The sequence below is a fragment of the Sminthopsis crassicaudata genome, chromosome 3 (assembly GCF_048593235.1).
Source record: "Sminthopsis crassicaudata isolate SCR6 chromosome 3, ASM4859323v1, whole genome shotgun sequence".
In the NCBI taxonomy this organism is placed as follows: Eukaryota; Metazoa; Chordata; class Mammalia; order Dasyuromorphia; family Dasyuridae; genus Sminthopsis; species Sminthopsis crassicaudata.
Genome location: NC_133619.1, coordinates 334,254,792 through 334,273,860, shown reverse-complemented (window position 1 = coordinate 334,273,860; position 19,069 = coordinate 334,254,792). Strand labels below are relative to the sequence as shown.

The 19,069-nt window shown below is 36.9% G+C and overlaps 1 protein-coding gene across 2 annotated transcripts in view; it reads left to right on the top strand.

Annotated features, from left to right (window-relative positions):
• Positions 1-19,069, top strand: part of HEG1 (heart development protein with EGF like domains 1) — a 116,822-nt gene that overhangs the window by 41,559 nt on the left and 56,194 nt on the right. For both annotated transcript variants that reach the window (XR_012488094.1, XM_074301448.1), the window contains exons 2-7: positions 591-872; positions 2,129-2,452; positions 7,589-7,936; positions 9,442-9,780; positions 16,375-16,641; positions 17,272-18,618. Coding sequence is in view for 1 of the 2 variants with exons in the window: in XM_074301448.1 (XP_074157549.1) it covers positions 591-872; positions 2,129-2,452; positions 7,589-7,936; positions 9,442-9,780; positions 16,375-16,641; positions 17,272-18,618 (2,907 nt within the window). In the remaining variant the exon portion in view is untranslated. The remainder of the gene's footprint in view (positions 1-590; positions 873-2,128; positions 2,453-7,588; positions 7,937-9,441; positions 9,781-16,374; positions 16,642-17,271; positions 18,619-19,069) is intronic.

Below are 19,069 nucleotides of genomic sequence, written 5' to 3'. Positions count from 1 at the left end.
CCCTGACATAAAATTTCCTTTCCCACTCTCTGAAGGTGTACATTGCACAAATCCCTCCTCCATGAATCCCATTTTGATTTTCCTTTCTTTGAAATCCTCTTGTATATAACTATTGCTTTGGTATTTAATCATATCCATCCTCCCATGATGACTTAAACAATGCCATGTGTATTTATTCTGATATAACTTTTGTCTTTGTAAGATTTTTACAGTGGGAAGAGGGTTGGATATAGTAGTAGGAGAGGCCTGAGTTTGAATCCTCACTCTTTACTTATAAAATGGAAGAAATCATTGTTCTTACTGTCTCACAGATGTGTTGTGATGAGAGTATTTTATAAACCTTGCAATACCTTGTGTTCCACATTTTTTCTCCCTCCTTTCTCCCTATCCTCTCCTCTGGACAACAAGTAATCCAATATATGTTAAACATGTGCAATTCTATAGATATTTCCACATTTATAAGACAGAATTTTTTCACATGTAGCCAATATTATGAGCAGTTTCATATCAGTAATCTTCTTTCTGAAAACATATTATAGACCTGCTGGAAACCAGAAAGTTCTCACTTAACTATTTTCTTATTCTTTCAGCTGCCATGAAAAGTCACAAGCCAGATAAAAGTGCTGAGCTCCAAGGAGAAAATTTCACCTCCTCCTCTCTCAATTACAAAAACATTTCAACTATGGTCCTCAAAGGTCTTGAGAAGTTTCAGAATTTCAGCAGCAGCAGAACCACACTGGATGCCTTAGGAAGCACCAGTCTAGCATCGGAAATATCTGACTCCAGAGGGAGTTTGACCTCCTCCAGTGAAATGAATGCTACTCTTCATTCAGAGACACCCTCTGTCCCATCCTCTCAGAAAAATTCCTCAGGTGTGTGCAAGATGCTTCTGCCTGATGTGAAAACTGGTACTAGGTGGAAGTGAGGTTGGGGAAAGGCAGGGGAAAATGTTCTGTATTTAGGACTTGGTGGTGGTGATGGTCCTTAGTTCTTGAAGAGGATCAGTGTTGAGTCAGAAATGTGATGTGTTTGTAGGAAAGTGAGGAGAGTAGCCTGATGACAAGAGCATAGTAAATAAAGAACATTTATTAACTAGAGAGTATCCAGCAGAAGGTCTTTGATTTTATGTCCTATGAGGACCATTTGAAGGAACTGAGGATGTTTCTCCTAGAGAAAAGATTAGGAGAAATGGGGAAGATGTGCAGGCATTTTACCCATATTTGAAAATCTAGTTTCTGTCTTTCTCGGTCTTGCTCTTGTTCTCTTCCTCTTTCAACATATATACAATATATAAGTGTATATACATATAGATATTTACATATACATGTGTATATTTATATATGTATATGTGTTTGTATGTATATATGTATAAAGAAGCTGAAAGAGGTAGACACTGAGCCAGAGAGATAGAGAGATGGACAGAGGAATATTTTGAATGGGAATCATGGCAGCATCTACAGGATGCTGGAATAGAAAAGGACCATATTCCACATCTCAAATTATATCACTTGGAGAACTGTAGCTGAGAATGTCCAGCCATAAAACTCTCTCTTCCTTTTAGGCACATCGAGTCAGTAACTTTTCTATATCAGAAGCCCCTTAGAGGGCTCTTTATCATTTCAAGTTTTGATTCCTGTAGCTTTGAATCATACATGACTGGAAGCAATTTACTGAAAAGAAAAAAGAAAAGAAAATTAAATAAATTGAAATACATAAAAAAGAAAGTTCAGAGGGGTTACAAAGAGGAAATTCTGCTACTACTTTGTTAATAAATATACTTTTTTGAGGCAATTAGATTGTGACATGTCCAGGGTCACATAACTAGTAAGAAGTAAGTGTCTGAGACCAGATTTGAACTCGGATCTTCCTGACTTCAGGACTGATCCTCTCTCTCTCCATTGCAACTTCGATCTATTCCACTAAATATACTTTTAAAAAACAAATATGCCACAGAAATTTATTGTTTCATATACAATCCAGATTTTTTTTGGTTTTCCTTTGTGTATGTTTGTGTTGTGAGTAATTATTAAGTTTGTAATTTAAAATTTTCCAAAAAAAAATCTATCTGTGAAAATTCTGGAGTTCTGGTAAACTGCTGAAATATTCATTTTTCTTTATTTGATTTCAGCCCTGGAAAGTTTCCATCAGGCTTCTGACAGTTTGGAGTCAGACGGGAGGACCACCACCTTTGTAACTATCTCAGATTTTCTGACAAGGGGAAAAGAGAGGACATTCAGGTCTGTAACTGACATCACTCCCTCCATGGAAGCCGGAGGAAAAGTTATTCCACCTACAGAAACATCTACTCCTTCCAGCTTGATACATTCTTCTACTTCTATATTAGAGACCAAAGCATCAAGTATCTTCTCCCAGGGGAAAAATCACACAAAACTTCCATGGCCACATTTCTTCAGGACATCAACTTACCCATCTCCCTCAAGCAAGTCTTCATGTGAGTATTACTATAGTCATGGAGAACTCTCACTGCTTTTCCAAACCTAATTCCTAGATCCCATAAAGCCTTCTTGGACTAATCAACCCCCCAATGAGTTTAATATATATTATTAGCAATTTTCTCCATCACGTTTTAAAGCCAATCAACAAAATAATCCATTTAACCATTATTAATAACATTTGTTGATTTCCCAATTGGAGATGCTCATGCTAAAATTTAGTAATTCTCCCTTGCAAGCCTATTTGAGTGTACTTCGGTTTACTCCTGGTTGCAAAGCAGTAGTAACTACAAAGAAGTAATGTATGTCATTTTAAGACAGGTGGTGGGGTGGGGTTGGATCTAAGTTTATATCTTCTGTATATACCACAATGTCTTGCACACAGTCTTTTTAAAAGACAAGACTGTAAGATCTTAGAGTTAAAGGTAGTTAGGATCTCGCAGTTGGAAGGACTTTGGAGCTCATATAACCCAACTTCTTTATTATACAAAACAGAAAACTTAGAACCAGGGAAATGAATTGCCCAAAGTCATAAAAGTTGCCAGTTCAAGAGCAGGGGTTTGAACCCAGGTCTTAAACTTTCAAATTCTGATTCCTTTTCATTGTACCTGCTGTTATTTTAATCTTGAAAGTACAGGTGGAAGGGTTCTGATGAAAGGCCTTATTTCTAAAATACCTGGAGTCATTTTCCAATTGATAGTCAAAGAATATGAACAATTTTCAGATGAAGAAATTAAAATTATTTTGCTTGCTTGTTTTTTTTTCTTCTTTTTATCTGATTTTTTTCTTGTGCAACATGATAAATGTGGAAATATGTTTAGGATAATTGCATATTTTTAACCTATATTGAATTATTTGCTGTCTAGGAGAGGGAATTGAGGAAAGGAAGGGAGAAAAATTTGGAACACAAGGTTTTTTAAGGGTGAATATTGAAAGCTATCTTTGCATATATTTTGAAAATAAAAATTTTTTTTAAAAGTACAGGTGGAACAGGGTCTAGAATAGTTGTTATCCATCTGGCTCTCCTGTAGCTGCTGAATAAATGAGACCCTGTTTTGTAGAAGAGATTTAATGACCTGTCCAAAGTCTTACAGTTAGTGCCTGGGACTTGAACCCAAGACTCCCAAATACAAATCCATTCCCTCTTTCCCCTTCCTCCCTTTTGTTTTTGTACAAGTTTTACATATGTTATTGCTAGGTGCCAAAATGGATAGCAAGTCAGGTCTACAGTAAGGAAGATCTGAGTTCCAATCCAACCCCAGACGCTTAGTAACAAGTCTTGAGCAAGTCATTTTAACTTCCATCTACCTTAGTTTCTCCATTTGTAAAATGGGGATAATAAGATTATTTATCTCCCAGCATTGTTGTGAAGATTAAATGAGATATTTGTAAAGCCCTTTGTAAAACTTAAAGTGTTATATAAATGCTATTGCTATTCATAATAAGTTATTAATAATATATAATATTGAGTCACTTAGCTATTTAATATAGTTATTATTATTATTTATAAACATGTTCATAGACTCTCAAAGGACAGTTCAGGCAATGGGCATAAAAGAAATCTTATACACTCTCTTCTTTTTCTCTCTTTATGATAATTTAGTGGGAGGGAGTTGTGACGTGTTTATGTTTACGAGGCATCTAGATGGTGTACAAAAACTGGCTCCAAATCTAACTCTGTGAGCCTAGTAAGCCAGTTAACTGGCTCTGTCTCAGTTTCTTTGTCTATAGAAAGGGGATAACACTATGACTTAGCTCATAGATCTGGTTGGAAGGATAAAATGAGATGGTTTTTGTAAATCAAGAACCTTAAGGTCAGAGCATCTTGAAGTATGTGGGGCTTTATTAACCCTACAACTCATCTTCCTTGTTCTAACGTGAAACCCAGAGGGGGAATGTTTTGCTCACAATCACACTGGGAGAAGATTCACAAGCCAGAATTCATATCCAGGTCTGCTTTGTTCCAGTGCCCTGGCTGTAGAACCTCATAACTTGGATTTACATCATCAAAGCAAAAAGCAACTGCTGAGTTACTTGACATAGTGATTTGGTTTAATCAGCTAGCTCCTCTCATATATAACTTGAACCTGCTGCTTCAGTTAAAGAGATAATTCTCTGATACCTTCCAGTCACTTAGTGTGCATTTATTAAGTGCTTTGTTTCAGTTATGTCTGGCTCTTCATGATACCCTTCAACTACTGAAAGGGTTCGCCATTTGCCTTCTCCATTTTACAGATATGGAAACTGAGGCAGACAGGATAAAGTAACTTTCTCAGAGTTACACAGCTAATAAGTGTCTGAGTTTTTTACTCAGAAAGATGAGTTTTTCTGATTTTCAGGCCCCGCACTCTTAATAATTAATACTTACTATGCTTAATAATTAGTTCTTACTATGGCCAAACACTGTTTTAGGAGAATATTTTTACAAATTGTTAATAAGTAGCTCTTGGACTAGATGATGCCCAAGATTCTTTCCTCTGCTTTAGTTGTTTTGATTTCATAATTTATAAACCAATCTTATTATTACTAAATTCTGGAAGGGAAGCATTTGTTTATTGAGCTGTATTTGGATTCAGCTTTGGTTCACAAATCCTGGGATCATCATTTCTGTTTGCCTTTAGCCCATTCATTTGGCATGATTTTTTTTTTATTAAAGCTTTTTAATTTTCAAAACATATGCATGAATAATTTTTCACCATTAACCCCTTAAAAACCCTGTGCTCCAATTTTCCCCTCTTTTCTCCCTCCCTCTCCCCCAGACAGTAAGTGATCCAGTATATGTCAAACATGGTAGAACTATATGTTTAATCCAATATATGCATACATATTTATACAATTATCTTGATGCACAAGAAAAATCAAATCAAAAAAGAAAAAAACGATACCTGGCATGTTTTCAAATAATTTTAAATTGGATTCAGACAAAGCTCATAACTTCACTGAATATTACTCTAGATTTCATCTGTGCCTTTTGGGACTTATACACACACATATACACACACTCACTTTCTCTGTCTCTGTCTCTGTCTGTCTCTTCCTCCCATCCTCTTGGACCCAATTTTGAATCCTGGCTCTTTATAACTAGCATTTCTAGACCATTTTAAGATTTATAGAGCTTTTTACAAATACTATTTCATTTGATTCTCATACCAACTTTGGAAGGTAAGTTCTCTTATTATCCCCATTTGACAGATGAGAAAACCTGAGATATGTAGAGGTGAAGTTACATAGCTAGGAATTGTCTGGGGCTGGATTTTTAATTAGATCTTTCTGATTCCAAGTCCATCCCCTAGTTGTATATAACATTTACTACTATATTTGGTGAATCACCTTACCTCTCTGCAATGTAGTTTCTTTGTACATACAATACATTAGATTATATTAGACATATTAGATTAGATGGCCTCTGAGCATCACTTCAAACTTTAAATCTATAAAATGAAAACAAACTGTAAAAAACTTACAGATTCATAGACGCTTTGAGGGTTAGTCCCTGAGGTTTAGCTCTTTAAAAGTCTCTCAACCACATTTTCAAAATTTTTTATGTGTGAAATGAGGGAATGCTTTCTATTTCTAATACCCTTATTGAAGATGCCCAAAATTTGGTTAAAAGTTTTGACCACAATTTTTGATTGTATTGATGTTGTCTAGAAATAGTATAGATCCCTTCCTGGCCCATACTGATAGCTATCTTAGAGGGCAGCTACGTGGCACCGTAGTGCACAGAGATAAGAAGACTTATCTCCCTGAGTTCAAATCCGGCCTCAGACTCTTACCTGGACCCTGGAAAAGTCATTTAACTCTGTCTGCCTCAGTTTCCTCATCTGTAAAATAGTCTGGAGAAGGAAATACCAAGTTACTCCTGTATTTTTGCCAAGAAAACTCCAAATGGGATCATAAAGGATCATTCATGACTGAAAAGGAGATTTGTACTTAAAGAAAATTACTTGGGAGCTCTGTGGAAAATAGACTGGAATGGGAAGAGATTTGAGATGAGGAGGTGGATGCTACAATAAGGGGGATGAAAAGGATTGAGTAACTGGCTTAAAGTTGTTGTGTAGGAAAATTATCTAAGAAAAGGATGCTGTAGAAGTGAAACATCAGCAATTGATTGGCTATGTGGAGTGAGTGGGAATGAGGATCTAAGATTGACATTGAGATTTCAGTAGCCCAAAAGCCGAGTGTTAAGGCAGCTCTCTAAGACTGGAAGGTAAAACATGAGCCTTCTGCTTACATTGGCAGAGGGAGTTTTCCACACTAAGAAAATACTAGCTGGCATAAAAATATTAGCCCAATGACTTAATTTTAAAATGATCCTGAAATTTTACTTTTTTTTTTAATCAACATTTCTACAAGTTATATTTGATTTATTGTCTGTTGACAATTCTAGTAAAAGCATTAAGAATTTTTGAACAGTTTTTTTTTTGGTTTGGATTTTTTGTAAATAGTATTTTCTTTCTTTCTTTTTTTGCAAGGGTGTTGCGGTTAAGTGACTTGTTCAGGGTTATATAACGAGTAAGAGTTAAGTATTTGAGGTCGAATTTGAACTCTGGTCCTCCCACTTCAGGGCAGGTGCTCTATCCACTGTGCACTTCCCCCCCCCCATTATATGTAAATATAGTTTTCAACACTTCCTCCTTCCCTCTCTCCTTATTATGTGAATAATAAGAGCACTTACCTCTCAGAGTTGTTATGAAGATCAGATGAGATATTGTATGGAAAGTGTTTTATAAACTGTAAAGAATCAAATAAAAGGGAGCTATTAATTTTCTTTTTAAAATTATAGCTTTTTATTTTCAAAATGTATACAAAGATAGTTTTCCACATTCACCCTTGTAAAACCTTGTACTCCAAATTTTTTTTCTTCTTCCCTTCCCCAGATGGCAAGTAATCCAATATATGTTAAATATGTGCAATTATCCTATACGTATTTCCACAATTATCATGCTGCACAACAAAAATCAGATCAAAAAAGAAAAAAAAAATGAGAGCAAAAACAAAAAGCAAGCAAACAACAATAAAAAAGTGAAAATACTATGTTATGATCCACATTCCTCTCTCTGGGTGCAGATGGCTCTCTTGGAATTGTCCTGAATCATCTAATTTTTAAATAAATTTTCCTTTTTTTATTTCAGCCGTTGAAATTAGGACAGAACCAAAGAACTCAATTGCTGTAAATACTTTGGTCAGTCAGACAAACAGGATAAATATTTCTACCACATTCATCCAAAATGTCTTAAAGACTCTTCAGTCAACTAATAGAAGTTGGTTGGTAAATGGACCAGAAGACTCAACCAGGTATTCTGGAATGACCAGCTCTTTAGGCTCAACTCATGCCTCATCTTCCTTAGGGGAGGCCAGAAGAAAAAGTACAGTCACAAGAGATCCGAATGATGCAAAATTCATTAAACTTTCCACGGATGGCACACTTGGACATCCTTCTCCTGGGACCTCTGCTCTGTCTGAACAAAATGATTCCCCAAGTGAGTACCCACTTCATCTCACATTATAGAGCAAAGTCAAATCCAACTAAATTGATATTTTGGCAATAGATAGAACAAGGTGTGTCAGTACTCATTCAGCTGATATATGTTAGCACTTGAGCCTTCTATTCAATTTTTTGTGTCTTTATATGTGAATATGTATTGTGTATGTTTATATATGCATATACACATATAATTATGTATATATATAATCTATGTATAATGTATAATATGGATTATTTTTAAAAATTATTTTATTTTCAATATATGAAGGATTAAGCATTTCTACAACATAATACAATAAAAAAGATGATTGCAATTAAACTACAAATCTACCATATACAATTTGATATTTCTTCCAAAGATACAACAGAGTTATCATATTCATTTCTTTTTTTCATCTTTTTTTCATCTCTCCTTCCCTTATCTTCCTCCAACTCCTCAGAGATAGTGTGGCATAGTAGATAGAAGGCAAAGCCTGCAGTCAGCTGCCCAGACTTCAAGCCTTGGGTTAGACACATACTATCTGTGTGACCATAGGCAAGATGAACCTTTCAGGGGCTCAGACAACTAAGATTAAAAATAATAAGTGCTATTTGTATAACTCTGCTAAGTGCTTTATAAATATAATCTCATTATATTCTCATAACAATCCTGGAAGTAAGTGCTATTATTAGCCTCAATTTATAATTTTACAGATAAGGAAACACAGAGAAAGTAAATGATATGTACAGAGTCATAGAACCATAAGTGTCTAAAGCTGGATTTGAATTGAATGGAATTTCAAGTAGGTCTTCCTGACTCCAGGTCCAGCATTTAATTCACAGTTATCTACTTTTCAACCTGAACCAGTAAAGAGAGTTTCTATACCAGGAGTTTGTCTCTGTGATAAAAAACAAAAAATCACAACTATAGAAGAGTGACTGGACAGCTGTCCTGGAAGATAGGAGAACATGAGTAGTCTTACTTCTGACAATTATTGGTTATTTCACCAGTCATTCTTTAGGAAGCTTTTGTATAAATTTCATTAAGGATGGCAACCAGAATTAGTAGAGAGAATTTCATCATGGGAGTTCTCTATGGTAATAAAATCCTAGATCTGGTCCTTATTCCCCTTATACACACACACATGCATACATATACATACACATGTACACATACATACATGTTACATACATATATGTTGAAAGAGAACAAAATTGTTTCTAAGGAAAGTTTAGCTAATGTTAATTTTTCATATATCTAGGTGATGCAGCGAACAAGACTCAATGAGATAGCTGATTTTTAAAAATAGTATTTTATTTTTCCAAATACATGTAAAGATAATTTCCAACATTGATTTTTGTAAGACTTTGTATTCCAAAATCTTAGTCCCTTACTTCTCCTCTTCCCAAGACAGCAAATAATCTGATATAGGTTAAATATGTGCAATTCTTTTAAATGTGAGATATGCTGATTTTTGCAGTCAGGATTTATCTTTTCCCCTTTTTTTTTTGCCCTTGCAGCTTTTGAAGGAGATCATCAGCTGCCCTTTAATGACGCAGATGTTGGGAATGATAATTCTAAGACTCAGACTGCGGCTGGGCTCAATCTTGAGATTTTTACCAGAGACGAGAACACATCCGATTGGTCCATCACCAACAAAAGTGCTTTTGTGTATGTGAATAAAAACTCCACTGTGTATCCTGAAATTGTGAACCCTTTAATCCTGATCCAGCTCTCCAAGCAGTGGACAGGAAATCGTACAGGTCCAGATGATACACATCTCTTTGAGCCTTCCACAGAGTCTTCATCAGTGTCTTCTTCAGAGATGTCAGATTCTTCATTACACCATCATCCTTTACGTGAGTTTTCTTATGCTGAAATTCAGCTGTACACTTAACGAAGGCTGAGATTGTTTTATTCAGGACAACTCTGGTCTCTGCAAACCCTAGCTCTTTCTACAAAATCAATCTATCAAGTAACCAGCATTTATTAAACACCAACTCTTTGCAAGCTAAAAGCTGGGGATAAAAATACCAATTTAACACTGAGTTCAGTTCCCATGTTTTCAGGAGTCCTTTCTAGGTCCTTCCAAAACTAGTATCTTCTCTCTGATATTACTTTCCATCTATTTTGTATTCATTTTATGTGCATTCATTTTATCTTATATTCTGTATTCATCTTATATTCAAGTTGTCTCTTTGATTTGAATGTAAGCTACTTGAGGATAGAAACTATTTTTGCCTTTCTGTATGTACTTGGAGCTTAGCACAGTACCTGGTACACAGTAAGCACTTAATAAATGTTTGTTGGCTGTCTAATGTAATGAAATGACTCCCTTTTCACGAGGATCTTTGAGTGCTCCAGCTTGTTGGCCAGTCATCTGGGTCTCTCTTGGTCAGGGATTCCCATCAATACATGACAATCATTCAGTGCCTTGCCTGGTAGAACTCTAAGAAGATTCCCCCTGCCAGGACCTCCCTCTGCCACCTTCTCTATGCCACAGTGTCCCCAACCCTGCTTGGTCAGTGCTCTTCCTTACCTAAGGCCCTCTTCTTTGTGATCTTAAGACTTAACAGTGGTGAAAAGCCACCAGAAAGTTGACGACTTCTAATTATTTCTCAAGGAACACCCTCATTAACTACCCTGGTGTTTTTTCTCTTCCTTTTCATTTGTATGACAACCCAACTGTGTTTCCAGCATGCTCATTAGTGCATAGATACCTGAAAGATTGGGTAACTTTCAAAAAGTCAGAGTTAGTAAGAGAAGCAGAATTTGAACTCTGTCCTTCTGAGTCCAGAGGTAGCATCCTTTAGCATGACGCCTTCATCTTTTGTCTTTGTGTCCCCAGCATCTAGCTTATGCTGGCTTGTTGATTGATGATTGACTGAAAGTCTCAGTTTCAGATCAAAGCTGCTGCCTCTCCAGACTCCTAAAACTAGTCTGGTGGCTCTTGTGGATTCTGCCCAGCACTGCACAGTCAAATCTCAGCAATCTATTTTCTGTTTCTAAGGCTTTATTCACTTTCCTCCTACTGGTCAGTTGTTGGAATTGTAGCCATCCTTCAACCTGATTCAATCATTTTTTTTATGGCCCTTTAATCTCGACAAAATAGCTTCTATATGCTTATGTTCATTATCTCTCTCTCTCTCTCTCTCTCTCTCTCTCTCTCTCTCTCTCTCTCTCTCTCTCTCTCTCTCTCTCTCTCTCTCCTCTCCCCCCCCCCCCTCTCTGTCTCCCTCTCTGTCTCCGTCTCTGTCTCTCTCTGTCTCTCTGTCTCTCTCGGTCTCTCTCTGTCTCTCTCTGTCTCTCTGTCTCTCCCTCTCTCTCTCTCTCTCTCTCTCTCTCTCTCTCTCTCTCTCTCTCTCTCTCTCTCTCTCTCTCTCTCCCCCCCCCCTCTCTGTCTCCCTCTCTGTCTCCGTCTCTGTCTCTCTCTGTCTCTCTGTCTCTCTCGGTCTCTCTCTGTCTCTCTCTGTCTCTCTGTCTCTCTCTCTCTCTGTCTCTCCCTCTCTCTCTGTCTCTGTCTCTGTCTCTCTCTCCCTCCCTCTCTCTCTCTTCTCCTTCTCTTCTCTCTTTTCTCCCTCTCTTTTCTCTCTCCTTTTCTCTTCTTTTTCTTTTCTCTCTCTCTTTCTCTCTGTCTCTCATTCTGTATCTCTTGAATCTGTTTCTCCATCTCTGTCTCTCTTTCTGTCTTTTTCTCTCTCTTCCTCCCTCCCTCTTTCCTTCCCTCTCTTTTTCCCTCTCTCCCTTCCTCCTTCCCTTCCTTCCCTCCATCTCTTTCTGTCTGTCTCTCAGTCTGTGTCTGTCTGTTTCTCCTTATTTTTGTCTGTCTCTCTCTTTACCCCTCTCCCCTTCCCTTTGTCGTTCATTCCATTCCCAACCCTCTTCTCTGGTCTTACCTTTTAACTGCCAGGTATTTGTCACAGAAATTTGTCTATCTATCAGTTTTAACTCATCATGAAATTATGGCAGAAGTTCTCAAAGTGGATCTAGGACTCTCTGAGATCCTTTCAGGGCATCCACAAAGCCCAAACTATTTTTTCATAATAATTATAAGACATTTTAATATCTAATAGGTCAGTATCAATAAATATAACTAACCTAAACAAAATTTCTTTGGGGAGAAAAGTCCTTAGTAGTTTTAAAGAATGTTTTGGGATCCTGAGACTAAAAAGTTTGAAGACTGAGACTCCCTGAGACTTTTTTAGGGCATCCATGAAATCAAAATCATTTATAATTTTTTTTATATTTTTATAATAATGCTGAGACATTTTGATTTCTAATACAATCAGTATCAATAGGTATAATCTATCTAAACAAAAGCTCTTTGTGGAGAGTGCCCTCAGGAATTTTTAAGAGTAAAAAGGGTACTTAGACCCAAATATTTGAGGACTGCTGAATTAGCATATCTAAATAAGTCTGCCTCAGTTTTCTTATCCATTAAATGAAGATAATAATCACCTTTACCTGACAGATACTGTAAGGATCAAACGAGGTAAAGCACTTTGTAAACTTTTAAATACAATATAAATGTTTATTATTATTATTAACTCTAATCCATCCTAGCTTGTGTCCCTAAGTTAGTGTTTTTGTCTACTGAATAATATAATCAATCAATCAATCAACCAACATTAATTAAGCACTTCCAACGTGCCAGGCTCTGTGTAAGGCAATGGGAATAAAAAGATAAAAATGAAACTTTCCTTGCCCTCAAGAAATATAGAGTCTATATAATTTAACTGGACAGCCCTGACCCATATCAGTAAGCATATGCTTTAACATAGTGAATTTTTCATTGTAATTTTAAGTAGAAACAAAATATGCATTTTTGTAATAAAATAATATTTATAAAAATAGTGTATGATAAAAATAGCATTTCAAACTATACTATCAACAGAGTTTCCTTGTTATCAAAAATTCATAGGAATTACTTGTAAGACCTCTAGCTTTCAGTGTCTTGTCTGTTTTTGGCTTCTCTATTTCCTGTACTTTTATTCCCATACGTAGTCACACTTTTCATGCAAGGCTTAAAGACTGAGTTATGGAGCAGGAGCAGAAGTGTATTGGAAGTGAGAGTTTCCTCACTGATAGTTCACTAGACCAGTGAAATCACAGCTTCAGAACTGTGCCCACAGGCCAGGTGCACCAAAATAAGCCTACCTTTATATTTGATAAATTTTCTTCTCTTTAGACATAATAGCTCTTTTTTTTTTGTAGTTGTTGTTGTTTATCATTTCAGTCATGTCCAATTCCTTATGACCCATTTGGAATTCTTGACGAAGATATTAGAGTGGTTTGCCATTTCCTTCTCCAGCTCATTTTACAGATAAGGAAACTGAGGCAAAAGGTTTAAGTGATTTGCCCAGGGTTACATAGCTAGTATTTGCGGTCAGATTTGAACTTAGAAAGATGAGCTTTCTTTACTCCAGTTCTGGCACTCTATGTACTGTGGCACCTAGCTGCTGGCTACATTGTCCCACATAAACTGGAGAGGGAAATACTTTTTTATATCATTGCAGTTGCCCTCTTTCCCATATCCTTCAAAACTTAACACCTTTAGCATAACTAATTTTAAGCCAGTTACCCCTGTCTTGCTAAACTGTTCAAGCAAAGGAATAAGTATTCCCTGAGAGGTAAGCAACTCTAAAGAGTAATTTCATAAATTACCAGTCCCACCAAGAAATGATTTCCCTTTCTCTTCTGAGGAAATTGCATCTTCACACTGAGCTATGTTAATATTTCTTTTTTAAACTTATTATAAAAGTCTTTGGTGACATTTATAAAAAGCCCAACAAAATTTGTTTTTATAATTACATGTAAATTTTTTTTAAAAATCCATTTGTAATTCTCTCCTTCCCTATCCTGCCCTCTCTCTGAGACAACAAGGAGTTAGATATAAGTTATACATGTGTAGAACATATCTTGTTATTAGTCATGTCATGAAGAAAACATAGACAATAAAATCACAAGAAAATAAAGAAAGTAAAAGTATACTTTTATCTGCATGCAGATTCCATCAGTTCTTTTTCTGGAAGTAGATATCATTTTTCATCATGGGTCCTTTGGAATTGTCTTGGATCACTGTATTGCTGAGAATCACAGTTGATCATTGCACCATGTTGCTGTACTGTGTACAGTGTTCTCCTAGTTCTGCTCACTTCACTCTGCAGCCATGTTAGTATTGCTAAAGCTGCTGCGTGTTTATCAGAATTATTGGTCCCTTTGCCTTCCTCGATTGAAAGATCACTGACTGGAGTCATAAGATCTGGGTTCCAAGTCTGTTTGTGACGCTATCTGTGTGACCTTGGTCAAACCCCTTAATCTCTCTATAACTCATTTTCCTCATCTGTAAAACAAGGGGATGCAATGGTTCCAGAGGACCAATAAAGAATATTGCTGCACACTGCCTGCCTTAGGGATGATGGACTTAAAATGCAGGATCAGGCACTCATTTTAGACATGACCATTGTGGGAGTTTGTTTTGTTTGGTTGTGCATTTTTATTACAAAGATTTTTCTTCTTTGTTTTTCTCTTTCAAAGGTAGGTAAGGTAACAGGGAAGGAAAACAAATTCTTGGTTCATTGAAAAAAATTAATTAAATATAGGATAGCTAGTTTGCACAGTAGTTAGGACTCAGGACCTGGAATCAGAAAAACCTGAATTCAAATCTGGCCTCAGATATTTGCTAGCAGTGTGACTCTGGGCAAGTCACTTAATCCTGTTTGTCTCAGTTTCCTCATCTGCAAAATGAGCAGGAGAAAAATATAGCAAACCATCCAGTATCTTTGCCAAAAAAAAACCCAAATGGGGTCACAAAGAATTGGGCACAATGGAAATGACAGAAAAGCAACAACAGTTAAAAAATGTTAGGGACTAGAGTTAGATTTCATGCTCTCTGAGGTCCCTACTAGTTCTGGTTATGATTCTATTATCCTTATACCATCCACCATTGATAGTCATACTGATTCATTGAGTTGTAATATTGATCTTGATCCCTAAAAATTTGAGATATCTTAAGACACAAATCCAGCTCAGCAGAAGAGGCTTATATGTCTAGAGCTAGAAGGAATCATAGAAGTTACTTAGTCCAAGCCATAATTTTAGATATGAGGAAACTGAATAGAGGCCAAGAAATTTATCCAAGATCATAGAGATAGTGAGTATCAGAGCCAAGTCAGAAAACCAGGCCTCTGACTCCTAAGCCAGCTTTTCCACCCATACTGTAAGGTACAGTTGGGGAACCTAGAGATCAACTAGTCCAGGGGTTCTTGATATTTTTTGTTACATGGCCCCATGGTCTTATATGTGTGGATTGTTGCATACATTGATTATTGAAGAAAACACTAAATTTTCTCAATTACATGTAAAAACCACTTTAAACATTCATCTTTACAAATTTTGAGCTTCAAATTCTTTTCCTACCTCCTTGAGAAGGCAAGCAATTTGCTTTAGATTATACATATGCAGTTATGAAAAACATATGTTCATATTAGCCATGTTGCAAAAGAAAACAGACAAAAAACCCACAAGAAAAATAAAGTAAAACAAGTATGCTTTACTCTGCATTCAGACTCCATAAATTCTTTCTCTGGAGTTAGATAACATTTTTTATCACAAGTCCTTTGGAATTGTGTTGGATGCTTTTATTGCTGAGAAGAGTATGTCATTTGTAATTATATTGTACAATATTATACTTGTATTATACTTATTATTGAATAATATTGTTACTGTATATGATGGTCTTTTGGTTCTGCTTACTTCATTTTGCATCAATTCATACAAGTCTTCTCAAGATTTTCTGAAACTATCCTACTTGTCATTTTTTATAGCAAATCATATATCATAACTTGTTCAAAAATTTCCCACTTGATGCTCATCTCTTCAATTTCCAATTCTTTGCTACCACAAAAAAGCTGCTATAAATATTTTTGAACATATGGGCCCTTTTTGTTTTCCTTTTATCTCTTTGACATACAGAGCTAGTAGTGGTATTGCTGGGTCAAAGTTATATAGCCTTTTGGGCATAGTTCCAACTTGAACTCTGAAATAGTTGGATCAGTTCACAACTTCATCAGTAGTGCATTAGTGTCCCAATGGGAAACATTAAATTTTTCTTAGTAGTGAAAATATGATGTAATTTTCTCCCATATAAATTAATAGATCACCTGTAAGTTATCTACAGATCCTTTGGGGTCCCTGGATTCTGATTAAGAACCCCCAATCTAGTTCAATTTAAAGTTTTCAAGATTGTAAACCTATTAACTTTGAATGTTTTGACTACTGATTTTTCCATTGCAGCTACAATGTTCATTTTGGTTTTCCATATAGTTAACTTCCAATGAAAATGCTGTGTAAAGCCTTAGAATTTTCCACACAGGAATGTTCCTTACCTGATTTCAGAGTTAGTTATTATTGTCTTCTAAATTGCTCTCTCTTGTCTTTAATTTCCATTTCAGACACAGAAGGTAGCCATGAGCTAGAGAGAAGGTCAGGTTCAGAAGAAAGTACTTCCAGTTTTCTTCATCCCAGTCCAAATACCTCAGCTACTTCATCTAGGAATGGAGAGAGAACACTGCGATCTCTTACCAATAGCAGCCTGCCTTCTGATGGAGGGGAGCACTCCACAGTGCTTCTCCATGGCACAGAGGGCATTCCTCAGATGGGAGTCACAGACACCACAGGTTCAATCTCAGCTTCGTCAGACACACTGCAGACCCAAGAAGGTAAGCTCTCTTCTCAGGATCATTGCCTCCACATTTTCCTGCCCTTCCTGGTTTATTCATGGTTCTAGAATAGCTAACATTTACTTAACATTGTAATGCTTGTGAAACACTTTTACACATATTATTTCATTTTGATCTTTACAAACCTCTGAGATCGGTGCTGTCACTGATGAGGAAAGTGAGGCACAGAGAAGTTAAAGGACTTTCCCAGCGTCACACAACTAGGAGGGGCTAATGGTGTATTCAAACTCAGGTTTTTCTGCCTCAAGTTAGTTTTTGATTCAGAAAGAAATTTCACCATCAACTCCAGGTCTTTCCTGACTCTGAGTCCATTTGGGGCTATCACTTTTTAAAAGAAATTTTACCTTCATTTCCAAATAATTCTTTCCTCTTCTTCTACACAGTGAGCAATCCATTATGAAGAACTGGTTAAACACACACACACATACATATACACACACAACCAAGTATGATCGTATGCAGCATTCTGTACCTATATCCTGCTCCCCATCTATATAAAGAAGAGAGAGAAGGATATGCTTTCTAAACTTAAGTGGTGACATTTAAAATCAGTCTCATGGGAGGTTTTGGCTTGTTTGATTGACCTAATTTCTATTCTTACCATTTTAGCCACTGGAAGTAACGATGGACCAATGGGCAGCACACATATAGGAAAAAGGACATCTGGTTACCATACAGACAGCACTTATATTTCATCAACTTTCACCAAAGTAAGAGACAGGACATTATTGTCCATTACAAATAACAGCACCTCTCCAGACACCATTAAAACCTCAACCACCTATCATAGAACCTCCAGCTCCTCGGCTTTAGCACAATCTCCTTCTGCTGCTGTTGTTACTGATAGAAACAACATCTCATCAAGTGAAGGGCAATTTGTCATTCCCTCCACTGAACCATTGGTTGTGAGTTCTTCTGACTTATCAACATATACATCTACAGCCAGTGTTCCCCCCAACACAGTGCTACTTCAGGTGTCCACTGGTGACTCATCTTCATCTTCATCATCGTCCTCTTTGCCATCCCCCTCAGAGTCACAGCTAAGTCAGCCATCTTCCTCAACCCCATGGCCAACATTGGCTTCTTCCCCACTCTTGTTTTCCATGGATGAATCCTCCAAGTCCATATCTTCCTCACTGTCATCTTTATCAACCTATGGGGTAGAATCCACCCCATCGCCAATAATATTCCAACAGTCATCTTTACCACACTTGTCTTCTACCTTAGTCCCCCCCGGTGGTGATTCCTGGGCAAGAGAGTCCTCTGTGACTTCAACTGATACATTGAGAGAATTATTCACTACTGAGGTTCACAGTAGCCCATCAGGAGACCAAAAGAATCAAAGTGTCTCCTACCAGGAAGAAACCAGCATGCAGTCGAAGTCACAACCTCCAGGTCTTCCACCAATGGAACCAACAGAAGTGGTAAATAATAATTCTACAGCCAATGCCCCTTTACCTCCAGTCCCAACAGAGTCTCTCAGAGAGCCAACCCTCCTGGCCACCAGCACCAATTCAGCTCCACCATCACCAGTTATGACAACCACATCTCATGCAACCATTCTATCTTCAACAATTTCAACTGATCTCCCACCTCCAATAAGTGTTCTTACAACTGTGAAAGCAACAACCAAGAAAACCATCCTGCCTATTGGACCCAGGACTACGATGTCTCAGAGAACCACAGAAGGTCCTGTCACCTCTGAAACCAGCAGAGTGGAGACAGAGGCTACCACCAAAGTGATCCCTACCACTGGTATAGTCACACCTGTGCAAGAACTGAGCTCAACAGGAAGAAATCAAGAAGAGGCAAATCCCACTGTTCATTTTCCCACAGAATCATCTCTTTCCCCCCAAATTACAAAGGCTTCTACTTCTACACCTTTGACTCTTAAGCCAACTACTGTAGTCCCATTAAGCAGCGTGAGGCCATTGATGACATCACCCTCAACAACAGGTAAAATTCATTCTCAGCTACCAGTGACTAGTTAGTGCGATTCTCTGCTAGGTTCTGGGTACGTGGGAAATTTTTAAAAATTTGATGGTTTCTAAATTATTTAACATCTCCAAACATAGGAGCCTATCTATCTGCATTTTTAACCTCTAGTCTACATAATAAAAAATGCTGTCTAGGGCTGTATAAATCCATTGGTTGGTTTGGTTTGTTTTGTTTTTCGTAAAGGGTCATTGAATTATTAATTCATTTAATGTTGGGTTGGTTTAGTGGTGGGCTCTTTATAAAGAAATTTTGGAAAGTGCTTGTTGGGAATCATTTGTCTTAAGAAAATAAAATGTAGCAAAAGTTATGAAAATAATTTTTGTACGTATTTAGAAGAATTGATCATGAGAGTTGGAGCTCAAGAAAAGGTCACTTTACTCATCTATTTTCTTAGGGCTTCAACTTTCTT